Raw genomic sequence first — 21,695 nt, 5'->3', positions numbered from 1 at the left:
AAGGGAAGAAAATGAGACACACGGTGATCAGTGTGCTAAAGCCTCTCTAAAGCTACAGACTTGTCATGTAGAGCTAAATCTCAGACAGTGCCAGGTTAGCACTGGATGTGCCCCCATCTCTTCTTCTTTTGCCTTCAATTCCACTCTTGAAAGCCTGAAGTTGTTGACATCACGTTGACACAGAGCAGGGCATTATTATTCAGAGTTGCATAAAAAGTGAATTTATATTGAGTAAAACCAATAAGCTGCACTGCTCTGACATTTAATTTTCTTGGAAACTCTTCCTATTAAATCAGGCATACATTTTCAAATGAAATGCAGTGTTTGCACTACAATAACCTTGTATGGACAAGAATGAATAATTTGGAAATTACCAAGAGCCTATTTCCTGCCACCTCCCTCCAAACCTAATTTTTTATGGGGTTGTGTTTCTGTTTGATGCCATGTAAAATTTTCATTTTATTCCAACCTGCTGTATCAAAATGGCGTGCAAAATATTCTTCTATAAAAGGGGTTGCTAGTCCCCTGTTCTTTCTGAGGCTGCTTCTTCCTTTGACATCAAACCCTGGGGCTGAAAGTTGAGGATAAATAAATGCTGTCCCCTGAACTAGACACTGTCATAAACTCTCAGATGAAATGTCAAGTCGAAGCGAGTGTACTCTTCTGCTTTTTGGTGTATGTTGATCAGCCCTCCAAAGCAGAGCAGTCATATTTCAGAGCTCACTTTATCTCCCTTCTCTTCTTACCATATTGAATGTCTGATTATAAGACAGGTAGTAAATGCCTCTGTTAAAAGGAGGTTTAACCAGGGAGACATAGGTCAAGACATCATCTTGCTTTCTGTGGCTTATGATTGTGTACATGCATTTATGAATCCATCCATCCATCCAAATCTGCCAAAGATGTCTCTATTCTTAGAGCATGAGTTGTTATAATTTCATAGAAGAAGCTACTTCAGACAGACTCAGTCTTTGAAGTGATAGACTTTATTCCAAGATGAATGTATGCTCTAAAATAGCTGTGCAAAGGAAACTAGCAAACAGTTTAGTTGGGATTGCCCCAGAACTAACACCCTGTCATGGGGGCAAGAGGACCTGGCAAGGCACACCAGGAGGTCTTAAAAAAACCTAACCTTTCATGTTTGTTTACTGTACTGGTATTTTTACTAAAATATCATTATAGACCATGTTGGGTTTTTTAGGAATTTATGCTCTGCTAAAAAGACAGCGGTATGGGTTACTATTAAATATATTAATGCACAGTTGAGACTGAATGGTTAAGGATTCAAAATGTGGTTATGCTTTCCTACCATGCTTTTTTCAACTATAATAAAATGTTTCTTTCACTCTTAGGTACTTGTATATGTCTATTATAACCTGTCATTGTGAAATTAGATCTTTATGCTATACTTACACATTATGATCAGAGGTGGTTCAAAACTTCCCATCCAAAACTGACATAAGAATATTCTTAAACATATATTTTGATGGGAAATTTAATATGATTTTCTTTTCACTGCAAAGAAAAAGGGGGAATGCCATATATGTTTATTAATTTTTTTCCTTTTTTCTTTTTTATTCCTTTTGTCACTGGGAGAGGCATGCTAGTATGAATAGGCAAATAAGGAAAGAGAAGCAGAAGACATAGCCATCATCTGCTATATACGTACATAAACAAACACATGCGTGCATTTCAAAATTGCAATAATTTATTTATTTAAATTTTTTGGCAGCTGAGGTGTTTATGTTCTCCTTAATTATGTGATCTTAGGATCCAATAGGATGGGCCACGACCAAAATACGCTGGTGGGGCACTGTGACCTGATTCAAAGCTCTTGTTCCTCACCCATCTTCAGTTTTCAAAAAGGCTGGGTTTGTGGACTGGACACAGCATCTGATGGAGTCAGAAGAGCACTGTGTTGGCGTCCTTCATGTCCTCTGTGCTTTACATTGGCTTCATGTCCTCTGTGCTTTATAGATGTAGACTAGCCAGGGAGTGGGGAGACAAAGCAGAATGTATGGTTGTGGGCTGGGCTCTTCTGTACTTATCTTCCATCAGGTCAGTTGAAATTCCCCTAGAAATGGGCCAAAACTTAATTAGCCCATCTTGACCTTTTTCTTCGTGTATATCCCTCAATCTTCTTAATCTTTACAGTCTCTCAAGGGAAGTTAGTAAAAGGGAACCTCTTTACAGATAAAGTTTTCAAAGCCAAAAGCCAGTTTGTGAGATCCTTGTCAAAACAATTACAGGCACTTTCCTTCCTTAGCTTGCATCTTTAGTTCACTGTAAATCAGACAATGCTGATGCACAATATTGAGCCTCCTTTGTGGTGGTTTATTAAGGGTTATTTGTTTAGCTGCATAATTGTGGTGTTTATTAAAGGGAAGATGATCTTGAGTTAAAACGTTATATTGAGATGTTTCCATCTCTACAACAGATTTTCTTTAAAGTCATCTAGGGCCAGTGTAACAGTGTTTTCAGTGCTACAATACAGGTATGTTTGACAGCAAGGCGCTTCCTTGCATTTTTGAATACTCAAGCATCTTTATGAAACTGGTATTTTGGCCTAGATTTCAGACATGCAGAGCATGCATACTCCTCTTTGTTTACACTTGATGCTTTCCATTCTTGAAAAATTGACCCAATCAATCAACCTTAGGAATACAGTACCATATTATAAGAGAGGGAAAATAGTGCCTTCTCTTTTGCACCCTTTTTTCTTCTCTACTTGAAATATTTACATTTAATCAAGCTGAATAATATGAAAAGTCTGATTTCAGCTGCTTCACACAGGTGCACCCTTTTCAGACTCTTCAGTGTTTACTACAGTGCAGGCAGAGCTATTTGCTTGCCTGTTCTTTACATTCTTTTTCATTGTGTATCCTACACAATAGGAACAAGGGAACAGTTTAACACAGCTGCAGAGAAGTTAACACCATAAACCTTGAGATCCCTGTAGCTGGAGAAAGCACTGGGTGGGATTCCTTTGTACAGACATTGGCATCCTCATCCTCATTTTCAGTGTTAAGAGGTGAAATCAATGGTGGACCTTCAGCTCTCTGAAACTCAATTGAGAGAAACAGCCCCACAAAAGGGATGACTCTCCTCCTTCCAACAGAGGTATTTTGAACAGGTCACAGGCATCAGGCTTCAGAGGAGCCAACCTACCTGCTATCTAGAGGGAGTTTAGGTGAGTAAATCCAGTGTCAGCATCCACATTGTGGACACCCTGAAGCAGGTGAGATGCTGTGGGAGATCCTCCAGGGAAAACACGCCATTACAAGAGTGATGTGGAAATGGAGCTTGTTTCAACTTCCATTCCCTGCTGTGATTGACAAGGAGGAACAAGCTATATTTTCTTTATTTTCCCAGAAGTTATAGAGACATCTTAACTAGCATAGTTTTGTGTGCCAAGAAAGTCTTTTAGCAGGAGAGCTTCCACTGGTTACAAAGTTTTCCTGTCAAAGAGCAGACAATTTACACTGCTGAATGCTTCCTGGGCATAGTGCAGCATGTGAAATTTTCATCATGAACTTGATACAATATTAAAAGATTGTCTTTGATTTGGCTCCTATAAGACCCATAAAGAAAAATTTGAAAAATTACACAACTTAGTCTGAAATCTATCATATTTCTTTTTTTAAAAGAAGCCTTCTCAAGAGGACAGTGAAAGGTTCTTTTCACTAGGAACTATTTCTGTACAACTTTCTTGACCCAGTTGTTTCACTTTTTTTTTATGTTGCAATGTGAAGGATGATCCTCCCCTAAACTCAGAGAAGTTGGACTCTTTTTCTTCAAACAGTTAGCAAAAATAGCATGTTTCAAGCTGTGCAATAAAATTTTGTCATCAAAGGTAAGTTTCAAATGGCCATTAGTAACTGAAAAGAACAAACTATAATGGAAATATTAATGTAGCTAGACCTTAACATATTATTATTAGTTTTCCAGTTGAAGTAAATTTACAAAGCACATATTTGCATATGTGAGTTTTCCTGAAAGAGGTTTGAATTTCTCAAGAGTGTGTTGTATGTCTCGTATTATTGTTAGATAGTAGATATTTTCATGTTATTCAAGTGGCAGAAGTCACTTCCTCCACCTGGAAAATGGCACCCTGGTACTGTGACTAGAAAAAAATGGCCTTTTTAAGCAACAGAAGAAAAATGGGCACCCAGAATGACGTGCGGAAAACAGACTCCACAATCGGTGAGATTGTAAAGTAGGTATGTTCATTCAGCGCTGGGCAGCACGGGGGGTAGTCCCACCAAAGTCGTGCGCACCTGATTTGGCAGTTCACTTTAAATTTATACAGTCAAGTGTTACATATATATTAAAATTAGCTCTAGGAAGTCATTTCCATAGTCTCCTCTCAACTGCGCTTGCGCAGTGCCTCCTTATGGTGGTCGTCTGGTGGTCGTGAAGATGAAGGCTGTATGTCTTCTTCACGGTGAACTCTTAACCTTCTGTCCCTGCGCAGACTCAGTTGTCCCTTGGCATTTGTCCAAATCACAAGGTCAGTCTTGGCTGGTTCTTGGAGCCACTGCTGCTTCTTATCAGGGACTATCTCCTGTCCCAGCCAGCCTCAACAATGCAAGCATTAAACATCACTTCTCATCCCCTTGGGCCATGTCTACCTCTATTGAAACTTCTTTAACTTCATTATAAGCTAGATAATTATTAAACAATTCTTATCCACATTCATATATCTACTATATCTGCTAAGGTTTCTTTGGTTCCCCGTCTCAAGAAGACCTTCTGTGGCAATAGATTTGTTGTAAAGTAAAAGTATCTAATGGCATTCTGTAGTGCCTTAAAGTGACTGGTGTCACAATCCAGTGTTAGGCTGTTGCAGAAAATAGACACTGACCTGTGGGACTGTCTTTCAGCTTTGATGTGTCTTAACTTGATAACAGTAACCAGCTGGTTAATTCATTTGGAACTAATTGGCAAAAGTGGAAAAGTATTTTTATGTGTGGTGTAACTGCAACAAAATAATATCTAGCTAATAAGCAGTGTAGCTTATAAGTTTGATCCTTATGATGATGTTAGCTTCTCAGAGCTCCACAGAGATGAATGATGAAAAGGAGAGGCTTCTTCTTATCTTCTTATTCTACAACTGGACAGACAGACACGGACACAGACTCATGTCTGTGCACCCATGGGAACAAGAAGCAACCAGAACAACTGATGTTCAGGCTTCTCTCCCACTGGAGCTGCCTCCAAAAGTATTTGCTAATGATAGACCATTAGGAACAAAATCAAGAAATAAAGTCCCTTGCACTGTCGATAGAGTGTGAAGGACATTCAGTAGCCTAGTGCTTTATAGTTGTTCCAATCTCCATCTCTAGGACTTCTCAGTTACCATCAGCCAAGACAGTAACCCTGTCTGTCACAGCTTTTCCAAAAAGGTCATGGGGCTCAAGCTTGCTAGAGGGCAGGCACACATCAAAGCAGGGAAGTCTCATGTGAAATGACCTTTTATTTACACCTTGGCATTTTTCCTCTCAGTTTTCACTACCCTTTCAATGCTTGCCTTTGGCTGTTTCAGTAACTGTTCATAAGATTACCACAGACGCCAAGGCATTAGATGCCCAAAGGCAACAGCAGTGTTACCTGGCCTTTTCAGACTAAGTTCTTCCCCTGGCCATGGTCACTTGGACATGAGGTTCTTCATGCCCAACTATTTCTATGACAGTGACCCCCAAGAGTGTAGGCCTTTCCTCCCTCCTCCTTTCCTCAAAATGCCCCACGTTCAACATGTGAATAAAGGAAGATGATGAAGAGTGTTGGCTGACAATGTCCTCCACTCACCATGCTAATGACAGTAGCCTTTAAGTGATCATCTAGCCAAGGCTGTGGGAACACAGTCATTTGAACTGTTATGTTAGGAGAGATGGGGGACTGGGATTTCAAAAGTTAATGAAGAAGTAGGGAAACTGGGGAAGAGGGAGCAATTACTGTCAGGTTTTCCTTGCATATTGACGCTGCTTTCTCTGGGTGTTTTTCTTGATTTGTGCTTATCTCTGTGGTAATGGGAAGGTATGGATTCAAACACCAGCACAAGAATAACCACAACCAGGCTCAGGCCCAGTGGGGATTGTAGATGCTCTGCATCTGAACGCAGAGAGAAGAGAGGCTTTGGGATTGGTTTTTTTCTGGGTGGTATGAGACTGCTTCCAAGTCCATGTTACACAGGATGCAAGTCTTGTATATGCAGAAAAGCATGGTAGTAGCTCTAGTTCAGCTCCTACCTGACTATTCGTTATGCATGTATGACAGGTCTACACAACGCCAGCAAGACTGGTTCTGATCAGCTGTGATATCCTGAGAGTAGACCCTACTTTTTGGAGACCTTAGGAAAGCAAAGGGCATACATTTTTTAGGATAATTGTGGAAGTAGATGTGAATTGCTCTTTCTTAGATCTGCAAAGAGGAATCCATTCCAACATAAATATCAAAAATGCTGCACTCAGGATGTTATGAAGAAAGATGGTAATGATGGTTTGCATGTTCCAAGCAGTGGGAAATAAATCACAGCAGACAATGTGGCACATGTTGAACAAGAACACAGAATTCTTGCTCAGAGGGATCTTACTGCTGCAAGTTAATCATCTTCTTATTAGCATGCCCTGAAGCTTTTGGGGATATAAATTTTGCAAAATAACAGCTGGATTGTGGAAGTAGGCCATTGAATTAAGAAACAAATCACACAAACTTGAAAACACAAAGTTGTGCTTGAGCCCTGTGTAGTCAAGAAGAGTCCACCTGCTTCCTTTTATGAGGCACACCTGAATACCCACTAAGCAACTAACCTGTGGGAAGCAGTGGGTGAAGATCTTGGTGGTGGAATTTACGCTGGGTGTGTAACTCCTGGGGGAGTCACAGCTCTCAGAGTTATAAGTGAGGAGCCTCTGCTGTTGCTCTCTTCTAAAGCATTCATTGAATGTCACGGGACAGTACGATACTAAAAGGATCAAGGCTGTGTTTCCTTGGTTGGGGATCCAACAATGATTGGATACGGAAGAACTTCTGTGTGTGCCTGCTTTCTCTCTTTCATTATCTGCATAACCAGGAATAGTATAGTTGAAAACTGTCAGTGATGTAGCTTTTTCTTATTTTCAGAATGATCCATAGAGGAGAGAAGGCAGTCAGAAATAACATAATAAAGTTCAGGTGCTTCATGGGATGGAGGTGGCCTTTTGTCTGTCTCTTCTTTCCATTACCATTTTTTCAGCTTCTTTATTTTAGTCTCCTGGTTTCTGTTTGACAGATTCACAAAGAAAAAGGGTTCTCCACTGACTGTTAGCTTTGCCTCAACACTGATCTCCTGTTCTCCTCCATTTTTTCTTTAATTTAAGGCACTGTTGGTATTTTTTTTCCCATCAGACATAATGAATGGCTGGGAGCTGTCAGCTCTTTTGGACTCTTTTGTCTTCTATTCATCATTATGTCTTCATTGTCCTCTTTAATTTAGCTGCAACGTTGAGGGGATCACTTACTGTGAAAGACAATATTGCTAGCTGTCCATAGGGATCCTGCATGTCTATTCATCATTCTGTGTAAGATAAACTCTATGTGAAATATTGTGCACTAAAAAGGGCAAAATATGTAAGTCCATTTCAGACACCAAATGCTTAGCAGATATTGTCAAACAGAGGTCTCTGAGGCTAGGCATGTGACACCTTTTCTGGATACAAATTTCCACCAATTTAACTACTGAAGATGGGTCTTTCTAAATTGAAATTTGTTTGGGTACAAACTTGCACTAGCTTTATTACTTTGTTTCAAAATATATCAGTAGGTACACCAATACGAATTACAATATAGAAAAACCCCAAATGTCATAATTAGACCTTAATTTCCTGGTTTTCAGAGAAGAGACAGTGTTCAGAGTAATTGGGAATGTGCCCATTTACTTGGAGACCTAAATATGGATCTAGGAAATTAAGGTTAAGGATCTTTTTAATCTTAATCAAAGATCTAGTATCTTTGTAACAGGTAATTCCCTCAAATACTCAGAATGGTTCCTCAAACATTAAAGCACAGGTTGTTTTAAAATTAATATTTTGGAGAAGTGTACTCCCGAGAAAACTCTGGGAAGGATTAAAGAATAGAGTGAGGATAAAATGGGTACAAAACTCAGGTACTCAGATTAGATTTTTTATTATTAAAGTTTAACACACATTTTCCAAATCTATTTTTTTTTCCAGGACAATTTGTTTCTGCTCACTCTTCCTATTTTTTTTCTTCTTGTAAGTGACGGTGTATTAAAAACAGGTGGCGATACTCTGGTTTTACATCAATCTGCCCAAGGTCAGGAGCTGGCTGTGTCTGCATTTTCCATCTGCACGTGCACAACTCTGCTAATCTGTTAGTGCCTAAAACTGCATACTCAAACACTTAAGAAAACACAGGTTGGTGAACCAGAGCTCTCTCAGCTACCAGCCAGTCAATATGTAACCTTTCTTGGTTGTGATAAATGAATGTATTTATCACAGAAGACCTGCAAAAGATTTTCATAAGCTAAAGACTACAAAACCCAGGTACTTGCAGGAAAAGAACTTTTGGATTAGGTGTGCCTGCATGGCCATGAGATAGTACTGTGATGGCTGGACATGGATTGATACTCAGAAAGGAGGTTTCCTCTGCAGCTTTTCAAACGTCTAACCATGAATCTTTGCTTTCTCTTCTTAGAGATAAAGAAGATTTTTCATGATTGAACTTCCATGGAAGCTGCCAAAATTAGTATTAGTGTTGAAACTGGGGCAACTTCAGAAGCTGTTATATACAATAGGTGTCTATTTGTTATATAATAAAAATAATTCTGGCCTTCATTGCCATCTCTCAGAAATGTCATGGTAGTAAGTGACTGAGTGGTAAAATGACAGATGAAATTCAGTGCTGATAATTGCAAAGTCACATACACAGGTAAAAAACAGTCCTAGCTCTACATACCTGAGGATGAACTCCAGAGGAGTTACTGCCCCTCAGGGATTTGTAGCAGGTAGGTCTATAAAACAGTGGAGTAAAGCTCAGCAGCAGTCACAGAGGAAAAGAGAATCATAGGCAGACTTGGGAACCAAGTAGGGAAGAAACAGGAAACTTCATGAAAATCCAATACACACCGAAGTTTTGATGGCTGCATGCAATTTTGTTCCCTACTTCTCAGATCCGAACTGGAAGGGGTATGTACACCTTAAGGCATTACAATTATCAGACATAGGGTATATCTTCTGTATGGAAGAAACAAAAAGATGAGAATTCATCAGCTTGAAAAAGAGATTCTAAATGACCTAATGAAAGACTAAAATTCTGTATGACACAGAGGCGATAAGTAAGGAATAATTATTGTCAAGTTAAAAAACATGGCAGCTCAGATACTGTAGTCAGCTCAGGGTTGCTGGAAATAGAGCAAGCTATGCCAGGGTGTAAGGATTACTTTCCACTTACGTTGTTTCAAATTGTGGTGGTTTAAGCCCAGCTGGCAACTAAGCATCACGCAGCTGCTCACACACTCCTCCCCAGCCTGGTGGGATGGGGAGGAGAATCAGAAGAAAAAGGTAAAACCTTGTGGGTTGAAATAAAGACAGTTTAATAGGACGACACAAGGAGAGAAGAAGTAATAATAGCAATAATACTGATAGAAGAATGTATAAAGCAAGTGATGCACAATGCAATTGCTGACCACTCGGAACCTGATGCTCAGCCCATTCCCAAGCCGCGATCCTTCCTCCCCCCACCAGCTCTCCCAGGTTATATAGTAAGCATGATGTCATCTGGTATTGAATATCCTTTTGGCTAGTTCAGATCAGCTGTCCTGGCTGTGTCCCCTCCCAGCTTCTTGTGAACCTTATCTCTATCCCAGCCGAACATAGGACACACATGTTATTTCCCTACAGTCCTGCTAGCAGCTAATGGTAAAGACAGGATAATGGGCTCATGGGAGCTTTCACCTGGGTAGGTGCAGCAGTGGTTCTGCTGTTCTTATGTCAGGTCTTGATTCAGGCACTTAATGGGCTGTTCATCTGCCTGAACTTTGTGCAGCGTTGATAGTTGTTGCAAGCAGTCTCTGTCTTTGGAAGAACACCATTGGTGTGGTTTGGCTTCCAAAGGTATACAAATAAATCTCATAAAATGTCTCTTGCCTTACAGTATCTGTAAAATAAGTCCTTGCTTTACATGCATTTCCTGTACACAAGAAATAGGGTATTAAAAATTATGGAAAGTGTAATTGCAGTGTTTTCCACCCATGTTTAATTTTAAATCAGTTGGACTAGATGATCATTGTAGGTCTTTTCCAACTGAAATATTGTATTGTATTGTAGTCTAGTCTAGTCTAGTCTAGTCTATTCACCCTAAGTCACACCGAGAACTTTGAAGAAATTTAGATGTTGTAAACTCATGGCAACATTTGGTTTATGCATCTTTACTGACTTCTCTATGTATAATTTTATGGCCATGTAGTCACAAAGATCAATCTTCTAACTAAGGGCAACAGAAGAACATAGTGAAAGTTTTCCAGTGCTAATCTTTGCTTCTGTCCCCATATGCACACTAGTTTCTATTTCCTAGCACAGGATGAATGACCCTAAGAGTGCTGTCTAAATAAATATATACACAAAAGCATACCATTTATTTTAACCATGTTGGGGTTTAACCCCAGCCAGCAACTAACCACCACGCAGCTGCTCACTCACTTCCCCCCCACCCAGTGGGATGGGGGAAAGAATTGGAGGAAAAAAGTAAAACTCATGGGTTGAGGTACGAACAGTTTAATAGGACAGAAAGGAAGAAACTAATAATGATAATAATAACAATAATAAAATGGCAATAATAATAATAATAAAAGGATTGGAATATACAAGTGAGGCACAATGCAAATGCACACCACTAGTGTGCATATGGGGACAGAAACTGACCAATGCCCAGTTGGTTCCTGAGCGGTGATCCCCCCAGGCCAACTCTCCCCAGTTTATATACTGGGCATGACATCACATGGTATGGAATATCCCTTTGGCCAGTTTGGGTCAGCTGTCCTGGTTGTGTCTGCTTCCAACTTCTTGTGCCCCTCCAGCTTTCTTGCTGGCTGGGCATGAGAAGCTGAAAAATCCTTGACTTGGTATAAACAATTAGCAACAATTGAAAACATCGGTGTGTTATCAACATTATTCTTATACCGAATCCAAAACATAACACTATACCAGCTACTAGAAAGAAAATTAACTCTATCCCAGCTGAAACCAGGACAAACCACAATACCAGAATTTCTAAGCAAATACCTTTATACGTTATGGATAGCATTAACATGGAGATGGAAGAGAAATATGAAATAATTGTGGTTTACAGCCAAAAAATGTATGAAATCTCAGTTGCCAAGCACAGTTCAAGTTATACAAAGTAAATATTGTGGATTTAGGGTTGCAGTGTCAGATTATCCCTTTTTTCCATTGTATTTTTATGACTTCAGATGGCTCAGTGCTTGTAAATCCTGTTTTGACACAAAATAACAAGCAGAGTCCTTGGGGATATGGAATCTACATTGTCAGTGGCTTTTCTGGTTCTTGTCCTTTCCTACATATATTTTTATTAATATCTTAATGGATGCTAAACATAGACTTTTTGTATATGCATCTTTGGAAAGTGCTGTAATAGACTATATGATGTCTATTTATGCATAAAAACTGAGGTTTTTTACTATGTCTGCTTTGTTGTTTGGTAAACCTTAAGGAGAAAGGGGTGAACAGGAGTCCCTCTGCAAGTTTTCTTGATCAAACAGCAGCATGAGTCTAATTCTGATTTTGATTAAAAAATAGCAAATTAATTCACAGATGATTGCTTTCATTTAGGAGAAAACACCTTGCAAATACTGACATTTCTGCAAGTTACTCAGTTGGTTTTAGGGTCCCATTTTAAACGGGAAGGAAAGCGTTGGAGAATCCAAAACCATGGTGTTTGTGTACATAAATATCCATATCTAATTTAACAAAACCCAAGCGTCCTTTATTACAGAACACAGGCAAGAAAAGTCACGATCTTCTGAGGCTTCCACATAAAAGTCCTGTCTGTTTCCACAAACTCCTCAGCATTTATTCAGTTTAAAGGTGTTATTCATTGGTTTGACTTGTTTGTCTTATGTCTTCAAGACTGCATTTTAAATAAGCTCTGAAGGGTTTATGTGGGAGCATGTTAAAATGACTCAGAAATGTCCCCAGGAGTTTGGAAGATGAAATTACATTGAACTGAAAATTAGAGGATACTACATGCTATTTAATATTGACAAGAGGCATTTTAGGAGGATGATCCCAGTGTCCTATCTTTCAAAATTGGTTATGAATCTTTAGCAAATGCTTTTTTATGGAATGAAGAGCTTAAATGCTGTGTTGGCTTTGGGTACTCAGTGAGACATTACTCACAGCAGTGCGTTGGGACTACATTTGCTTTTCACTTCTGATTTATGCATTTATTTTCCTCACAAGGTGAATAATTAATATCAGCATGATTGGGATTTATTTTTTCATAATATTTTTAAAGCTGAGGTGAAAAATATCAGTGATGAGTGTTTGAAAACACCATCTGAGGACACATAAAATGTTATTAGTCACTGCCCAAGTGGGCAAAGGCAAGGAGTTGGGGTGGTCAGATATTTTTGCCACATCCCATTTTCAGACAGCAGTTAGAAGAATTATGAGATTCCCTCCTACACCGAAATAGTTCAGTTTCGGAGAAACAGAAATTTTCCAAGGACATAGAGAAGGTTCTCCAGTTGCTGCAGCTCTAGCTGCAGCCCAGGTAGCTGGTGGGGAGCTCAGGAGGTGGTGTGAGCTACAACAGCTGGCTAACATGAACCTAAAAATTGCCGGGACAAAGCTGCTCTCTGCTACCATTGGAGCACAGTTTGGGATCTCCCCCCTTCGGCACCACTGAAATTTTGTTTGGAAAAGGAGGGCGGACTTCTCCTTGTACTTCTTGAGGGATGTGAAAAGGTGAGACTCGGGGAGGAGACTGCAGCCCTGTGTGCGCAGCACAGCTGCCTGGCCGTGTCGGCATCTCACGTTTGCTCCTCCCGTGAGGACCCTTTCCCCAAACTAAAAACACTCTTGTGAGATCTATTTTATCAAGTCATAGGCACAACATGAAAGTAATTCTCAGTGCGTGAATTTTGTATACTCTTGAGAATTTTTCCCCTTTTTGGCCATAGCTCTACCCTTCACTGCCAAGCTGTTGGAGAGCGTGGCTAACACAGGCAAAGTGCAGTTAGGCAATTTCCCATTGCTAATCAATACGATTTTCCTGTGAAGCTTCATCTTACTTTATAATCAACAGGTATAACGATAGAACATATATTTTGTAATAAATAATTTTCTTCTTCTCTTGATTTTTTTGACAGAATCATGAATAAACTGGCAGACCAGCAGAACCACATGATACCATGAAGAGAAGCTTACAGGTCCTCTATTGCCAACTGTTTAGTAAGTAATTTTTTTTTTTTTCTGTAAGAGAGGAACTATTCAAATCCTTACATAAGATAGTGACATTTATGCAGGGCACAATTCAGGGAGGTACTTAACCATGTGCCTTGCTTCAGGTATCTGAAGGAACCATGTAGAAGTTAAATTACCTTGATAACGGAGATATTTGGAGAAGTATTAAAAAGCCAAGTTGAAGTATCGGCTGATTCTGCAGTCTTATACAAAGTAAGTGATTTGCTGTGCCTTGCAGCTGTGAACACCCTCAGAAAAATGAGAGGTGGAAACAGAGGATGGTGGTTGGAAGAAATAATGCAACATTTTTGTAATCATGTTTTTTGTCTAGTTCTCAGTGGACAAAAGGGATCCATCCCACTTGGCATGTCTAGTGATGGTCTCTCAATAAAAGATCTATGAGTGAGGGAAGGTAGCTCCAAAGTCACACAGACCTACATTCTGTGTCACTTCCTGAGATGACTAGTTTCTTTTTTCCAAGTTTTGGCTTTCAGAAGAGTCCGTCTGATACGAAAGTCCAGCAAAAAGACTCAGGTAAAATTTAGACTGTGTAGATGGGGGCTGCCTCCCCTGTTCACAGGACTAAGGCAAGGTTTTAAGTGTAAAACAGTATTGACACTGTTCAAGCATTTCTGTAGATTGACAATTTTCAGTATCAACATCACAAGCAACAACTTTTCAAAATTTTAGAGATTAAATAAAATAAGAATACACAAAATGTAAGTGTAATGACTTGCTGTCTTATATTTTATAAAGGAAATTGTTAATTTACAGTAAGAATCTAAAAAAGGTTTTTTAATGTTGTCTCTTCAATTCAGTATAATTTCTGACTTCAAGATACATATTTTCATAGACAATTTTGTATGGGTTTCTCTTATTCTGGTCCAAGCAAGACAGAAACCAGAAAATCATGCTTAGTATGCATGGAATGAGCAATGCAAGGACTATTACTTTTATTGGTGTGTGTGAAAATTAAGTCTAACAAATATTTTATGGACTGTTACAGAAATCTAGTTAATATCCTATCTTTGCTTTACTCGTTGCCATCAGGGTATAGAGTGAGAGATTTCTTCTGCTTTGCTAGATTGGCTAGCATTCCTATTCTTCTTTACAGCTTCTCCTATGACATAAGAGAAACTCAGCTGTGTCTTCATGACATCTGAGGAGAGACTCTGGAGATGCACCCAAGATCATTTTTCTCTCATGAGCGTAAAGCTAGGACAGATGTGTCAGACGACCTGCCCAGCAGCACACCTTTGGCTCCAGAGGTTGGGTGCCTGGCTGGAGTGCAGTGAGGGACAAGCTCCTCAGGGAGCGCTGGAACCAGAAACCCACTGACAGCAGTGGGGGCTGTGGTAGTTTTACCACAGCTAAGGACCCAGAATATTTTGTCACATTTTGACACATTTCTGCGTGTTGAATAGTAAATTCTAAAATTATCTCGGTTGCTGGACCAACATGAGGTTCATTGTAATGAAAATATGAAATTGAACTGTATGACTACATTTCTACCAACATGGTAGGGGAAAAAAGGAAGGTATACTCGACATCCAGCCTACCACAGTGTTGGGTCTTTCCGTATTTTTTTTTTAACCATGCTTCCCTGCCTGGCAGCATTCCCTGCTATCCCTGCTGCTTTAAACTGTATTTTTCAGGGTAATATGTTGAAGATCTAGGTAGCAATTAGAGGAATACTGAAAATGAAGAGGGAGAGACTGAGCAAACTATAAACACACACACATATATATATATATACAGTATGAACAGGCAACGATATTGTGAACTCCATGACATAATTTGAAAAGATGGGTTCTGAACATACTTCTACTGACAGATGAGCAAACTGCTTTATTCTCTGAGTGCAGGAAAAATGTGTACTAAACGTACAAATGCAACAGCTATAGCTGTATAAGAGATATTTGGGGCATCTGGAATGAGTTTTTTTGCTGGCTGGTTGGTTGGCTGGTTTGTAAGAAGCCTATGGCAAGATCCACCAAGTTACCTAATTCCTATTAAATCAGTTTTCTTTTAGATGCCCTGTAGGTGTGTTACTTAAGCTCACTTTTCCCCCAGTTACACCACAATACTAAAAACAATCTCCAGAGAGTGCATTCTGCAACCGAGGAAGAGGAAATTACTTTAATGTGTTTCCTGTAACTGTTCTTTATGCTATAAGGGCCTGCAGCATGGTCTTGTTTCATTTGCACAAAAGAGGGAAAATTGCTGCTACTATACAGAGAGGGAAAAAAAAGCAAACCTTCAGAGAAAATGCCAAAAGAGAATGTTCTAGTTTGGGCTGATGCACCAATGTCCTGTGCCTGCCTGCCTTCCTCATCTGCAACTGCAACAAGCGGGCCGATGGTGCTGCCTCTCTGATGTGGCAGCATTTTGCCCTTGTCTGCTGTGTTATGAGTGATTAGTTGAGGCTTAGGGCTATAGAGAGAAGTGCCCTGTGTATGTACTCTTGTGAGTCAAAAACTAGGATGGCTTGAACAAAGTGTTGGTGGTTTTTGTAGAAACAGTGATCAGCTGGAGAACGCTCTGTCTGTGCTTGTATGAGTGTGCTTGTGGCTGAGAAATGTAGAAGTAGTTTCATCCCCAAACTGGTGTGTTGTTACGGGGCTTGTCACATCTTGGTTGTGTCCCAGCTGTGCCACTGGGCCAGTAGTGGCTACACTCTTCTGTGTATTCGCTTCCACCTCAATTCATTTGTGCTGTATTCAGCTGTGCCTGTGCAGCGTCTGAGACAGCGGGACCCCTCGTACTCAAGAGGACTGCTTGGCTTTGGGGCTAGAAGAAAAGACTTATGTAGATATTTGTCTGATTTACAGACTAGTGGGATTTGTTAGCTGTATTTTTAAAAGTCAGGCCCATATCCAAATAAGATTTTAACTGTAGCATACTTTTTTTTTTTTTTGGTGAATTTTAAATGAGTTATGTAATCAGTCTATTGCCATCTATATTCTTCTGCTGTGCTTTCCAAAAAGAGCATACTCCATCCATTTATGCTGATCAAGAATAGTATGTGCAAATGGCACTAGCAGCAGCTGCTCTTTTGAATATGGTTGTAGCTGGCTTGATTCTGATCCCAGTAGTCAAGAGGTAGACTTTGTAAAAACTGCAGTGCTACATTTGGCCCAGGACAGGGGCTCTGGGCGATGCTACTTTACCTCTAGTCATTCATAATTTATGAATAAGTAATTAAACATGTGATGTAACTCTAAAGAAGCACTGCTTTCAAACTGTATCTTCAAAGATTCTATTTAATCTGAAATCTGTAAGACATTTAAAGAAAACATAAAAAGATTAAAACAAAGAATTTGGAAGAGGTTTCTTAGTGAGAGCTCTTTGAAGTCACTAGCTAGATTGAGTTGATGAGGACCAATTAAAGCAAAACATGTGTCCACAATTTGCTGCCATTTGTTCTAGGCACATCTTTATGGATGAAGTTTGTTGCCTCTGTAATGATGAAGATGCAAATGCCTTTCCCATGAGGCTGAGCGATCGCCATTTTTTATAAAGACCTAATGTGATGATTTAAGCCCTACAGCATGAGCCACAATATGTCTGCATTTTCTATCATAAAACATGCACATTATAATCTACCATGCGTGCACTGTTCAGTAAGGGCTTCCAAGTTGCATATAAACTGAGAAAAATGTGGAGAAAGGTAACTGGTGAAGCCCTTGGCACACGAGCTGTATACAAGACTTTCTTCTTCAGACATTATTTTCCTGAAAAATGGAAGGACTTTTATTTTCTGTTTACTTACAGTACCAGTGTCTGTATGAGGACCTGTCACCATAGCATCTGGAAATAAACGCCAGTCCGAGTGTTTCTTCATGCCATTATCACTTAGTGCGTTCCCAAGCATCGCTCTTTCACCTCTGAGGCCTGGCACAATGCCCAGTAATATCAATAGAGTCTCCTTTGTACAGGCTTGCACCACTCTCTGTAGCAAACTGAGCAAAAATGGCAGTGAGTAGCCATGCCTTCTAACACAGGCTGTCACAAATCTCGTCTCCCCTTGCTGTGGATGCAGCTCACCTTCCTCAGTTTTAACTGGCAGCCTGCCTGCCTTTCGGTTAAGTCTCGTGCCGTGAAGCTCACCCTGTAGAATGGGTTAGCACAAGCCAGTGCTCCATTTGAGTCTGAAGCAAGTCCTGGGGCTCATCCCTCTTTTCATAAATATTTGATAAGCAATGTGAGTTTGTCAAATTCCTGACCCAATTCTCAGTGCCTTCTGAAAGGTGCTGAGCAGCTTTATCTCCTAATGCCTATTGCCTCTAATAGGAACCAACACCCACCAACTCCTGTTTCTGTTGCCAAGTACTGTCTGAATAATTATGAGGTATTAATAAGATGGTATGCACTGATGGCTCATTTATACAATAGCAAGTGGGGAGGTATGGTAACACTACAAAAAAGACTACTACCAGCAGCAGGGGAATAACCTGTTCCCTGCCCATAGTAGTAGATAAAACATGAAGAAATGGATTTATAGAGCAGGTAGCTTAACATTAGACGTCAGGCAAAACTGCTTTAGCAGGTTAGGACATTGAAATGCTAGAACAGGCTAGTCAGGAGGATTTTAGTCTGCCACTGAAGCACCAAATGGAAAAAAGACATCTCTCGGGGGAGACAGAGGTCATTTAGATGATTTCAAAAGCTCCCATCAAACCCTCTGATCCTGTGACCACTAGCTACTCTGTCCTTAGCACAAGTGAGCCTGCTTGCTTCCACAGAGGGCTCTCCGTTTGCACAAGCTATGTATAATTAATCCATGCGATAGAAACGTACAGCTGATGTATGCTTAAAGGTACTGGGGATCACTTGATACAGACCAGCAGAGAGTCTCTTCCTATCATTCACAAGGACTTGCAGAGAGAAAAGAAAACGTTTTTGTTGTGCTCTATTAGGCTGGTAGGTGTTAGCTTGAGCAAAGAGAGCAGCAGGGAGTGGTTATCCAGCAACAGATTCCATCTGGTTTGCTTAAAAATTAGAAAGGTAAACAGCCTCTGGGTATGCAGTGTTTCATGTACAAAGCTTTTTGGGATACTCACTGGGCTGGAGCATTTGTATTTGAGAGTCATGTGGCTTGGTAACAGACTGCCCATCGGGCAGCTCGCAGCAAGCAGTCCATCAACACTTGCTTTTCCCAGAATTCAATTAAAGGTTGTTGCTTCAGTTTCCAGCAGAAAGTTTGCCTTCTTGAAAGAAGCTGCAACTTTCCATTTTGTGATCCCTTCCTGGAAAACAGACCTTTTTAAAGACAGCTTTAAAAGCAAACTGATGCACCTTATAAAGAAACTAAATTGAATATGCATTTTCTTATCAGATGTAGGCTCCAGTGTCCTTGATGTGCCCTTTAGTGAGATTTCAGCTGCACACACATGAGAGCCATGTTCCTGCTCGTTGCATGGATAAGCACAAGTCTGTGAATCGGATGGCTCTTGTGATTCCAAACCTGAGATTGTTCCCATGAATAGTTTGCAATATTTATTTTAAATTTGCTGGTTCCAAGAACATTCTTGCCCTTAAAGACATTACGGTTGGGTAGTGTTTCACAGATTGCACAAACTCATTAAAGAGTTTGAGGTACATCTATTGGGGAGGGGATGTTCTGCCTTGTTCTGCCAAGAGCAGATATAAATTTAAGATGTAGCAACCCTCCCAAACAATTAACATATTGTGAAAACTTCTTCACGGTTCTTGCAGATTTGCTGAAGCACAGAAAGATGTGGAATAGGCCTGGGGCTGTAGAATTTCAGGTCATTGTTTAAGTCCTTGACACTGAATTTGGGATAAAAAGCCAACAGACAGTTACATTATTATATTTTCTTTTTCTGTTGGCAAGCAAGCAATTCGTGCCTTTGCACATATCATTCGATAGTCTGATAATGTTCTTGGCATTAAGTACCTTTAATTTAATGCTTATACTGGTACTATTTACACTAGAACCCTGTAGATTTTTCAAAATTAATGAGAACATGGATAGCTTCCCAGTGTTCATATTCATCAACCATTCACACACCAGTTGTGGGACATTCTGGTAACAATGTCCATGACCATTATGCTAGAAAACCAGGAGATATTGAATACATACATATAAATATGGATGTTTACCCAAGCTGGAAAATGCTGCGAGGATTTGGTTTTAAAATTCCTTTCTGTCTTGTTAAAACAATAATTTGATAGGTCAAAAATGAATCCACAATACTATTTCCATCTTATGTTGTGAATTATTTGTATTTTGGACCTGAAGCAATCCCCATTGTAGACAATGTCTCTGTCTAATCTTCTATTTTAGATTCAGTATTGTTTGCCTCAAGCCTTGAGAGAGAGGATTTAGAGGGAGAGTGAATAGACAGGAGTACAAGTTTGACTTTCCTTGATTTTCCTTTTCAAATGTCTATTCATCCATCTCTAATAGAAACGAAACTTCAGGAACAAAGACTTAGCAGCTTGTGCAATTTCATGTGTGTGTCTTTGAGACTCAGTGTCAAGTCAAGTGGAGGAAGAAATGTTAGTGATATGCAGATAGGAGCCTAGCGACCATGAAATATTGGTCCTATTGAGTTTGGTGGCAAAACTCCCATTGACTTTAGTAGGATTGGGGTTTTATTCCCAGCCTTCATGTTCCCAGCTTGCTTTGATATGTCGCATTATAAAACAAAAATATCCTGTCAAACATTTATTTCCTTCCCCAAAGCCTTCTTTTCTTGCTGGCGGTGCCTAAGAGACATTGGTATGTTTTTGACAATATTGCAATCAAGCCCTAATCCAGCAAAGGCAGTTAAATATGTAAATAGAGCTCTTAGCACCAGACAGACTGCTCCTACAGCAGCCACTAGCCATGGGCTTGAATCGCTGTTGGACTGCATTCCAGTAATTTGACAGAAGAAAATTTTTATGTGAGCACGCATGCTGGTGTCTAATGTCCATGAACTATCCTGTGACAGTGTTCCTGCAAGAAAGACAGAAAATGGCTGTTAGATACTTCATATACATTGTTATCTGATATTCCCCCATGCATGAACTGCCATGTGCAGGGACAGGTACCACTGGTATCAGTAACACGGCGATATTTGTACTGCCATGTTTAGGTGCTGGAACTTTTATATGTTAAAAATGTCTTTGACTTTTTGCAAAGCCTTTGAACCATTCTCCCTCCACCCACCCCTTGGCACTCTACATCCCATTATTTTTGAACAAGGAAGACCTAACTGTGGAGGTTATGGCAGCTTCGATCACTCATGTATGTGTCCATTGTAGCTCACTGCAGGCTGTGTAAGTAATTTAGAAGAAATACTTACAAAACCAAGCTCATTACAGCCTGTAGAAACAGTCTGGAAGAAATGCATATAAAACATAGTGTCATCCAACTTGGCAGCATGTGATGGGTATTATCCCTGTCCCATCTCTAAATAGCAAATATATAGATGTCCTCTCCAGTTCTACAAGAGATCTCCACAGAACTTGAGCGTATGCCAAAATTTAAGCACATTCAACTCAATGAAAGACTTCAAAACTCCACCGCAAAAAAACTTGCTGTGAAACATCATCTATGTTAGCCTTTGGCATAAAGCCATTGCTTCTCAAAGCAGTGCATCCGGCTGGTCTTTATTTTGAAGATAGGCATCTGCAAAACTTCCTTGACAAATCAAGGCCTATGCATAATTGGTATGAATGTATTGTTTTGTAGTACATTATTAGTTTAAACTATGTATATCCTCCAATGCCTGAAACCTCAAGGGCAGGATGTGCTCCCAAGGTCTGGAAAAAGCCCATAGTCTCATTTCACATGATTTTTTTCCCCACATTATTCTTGGATAAAAGGAACATGGTTTTTTTATGTCCCACAAAAGATGTTTGAGAAGTGACCTTGGCAAGAAAAATACTCTACCCCTGCTAGAGTAACTTAAAACCCCTCCTCTACTAGGTTCAAAAAGGGTTGTGGAAATGAGGAGAGAAAGTTTATAGCATGTCACATCCCTTCAGCTAGAGAAGGCAAGGGAACCGCAGCCCCAAGGCCATGTTTCCTTGGGGTGGAGGAGCTGGGTCCCCACACTGGCTGGTGTGTCTGTTACAATGTGTGCCACGAGTGCCCGGGAGGAACCCACCGCTCCGGTTTTGAAGCAATAGTGCAGGGTAACCCCGCCAGCTTTCCCGTCCCTGAGCTTTTCTGCTCTACTGTGATGATGATGTGGTTCTTGA

The 21,695-nt window shown here is 40.0% G+C and overlaps 1 protein-coding gene across 4 annotated transcripts in view; it reads left to right on the top strand.

Annotated features, from left to right (window-relative positions):
• The window catches only part of TMEM108 (transmembrane protein 108), a 172,823-nt gene that overhangs the window by 71,268 nt on the left and 79,860 nt on the right, over nt 1–21,695 (top strand). For all 4 annotated transcript variants that reach the window (XM_069811527.1, XM_069811501.1, XM_069811518.1 and 1 more), the window contains one exon: nt 13,385–13,466. In XM_069811527.1, coding sequence (XP_069667628.1) covers nt 13,427–13,466 — 40 coding nt within the window. In that variant the 5' untranslated portion in view covers nt 13,385–13,426. The remainder of the gene's footprint in view (nt 1–13,384; nt 13,467–21,695) is intronic.

Source organism: Haliaeetus albicilla, chromosome 2, assembly GCF_947461875.1.
Source record: "Haliaeetus albicilla chromosome 2, bHalAlb1.1, whole genome shotgun sequence".
NCBI lineage: Eukaryota > Metazoa > Chordata > Aves > Accipitriformes > Accipitridae > Haliaeetus > Haliaeetus albicilla.
This window is presented reverse-complemented; position numbering and strand designations above follow the sequence as displayed.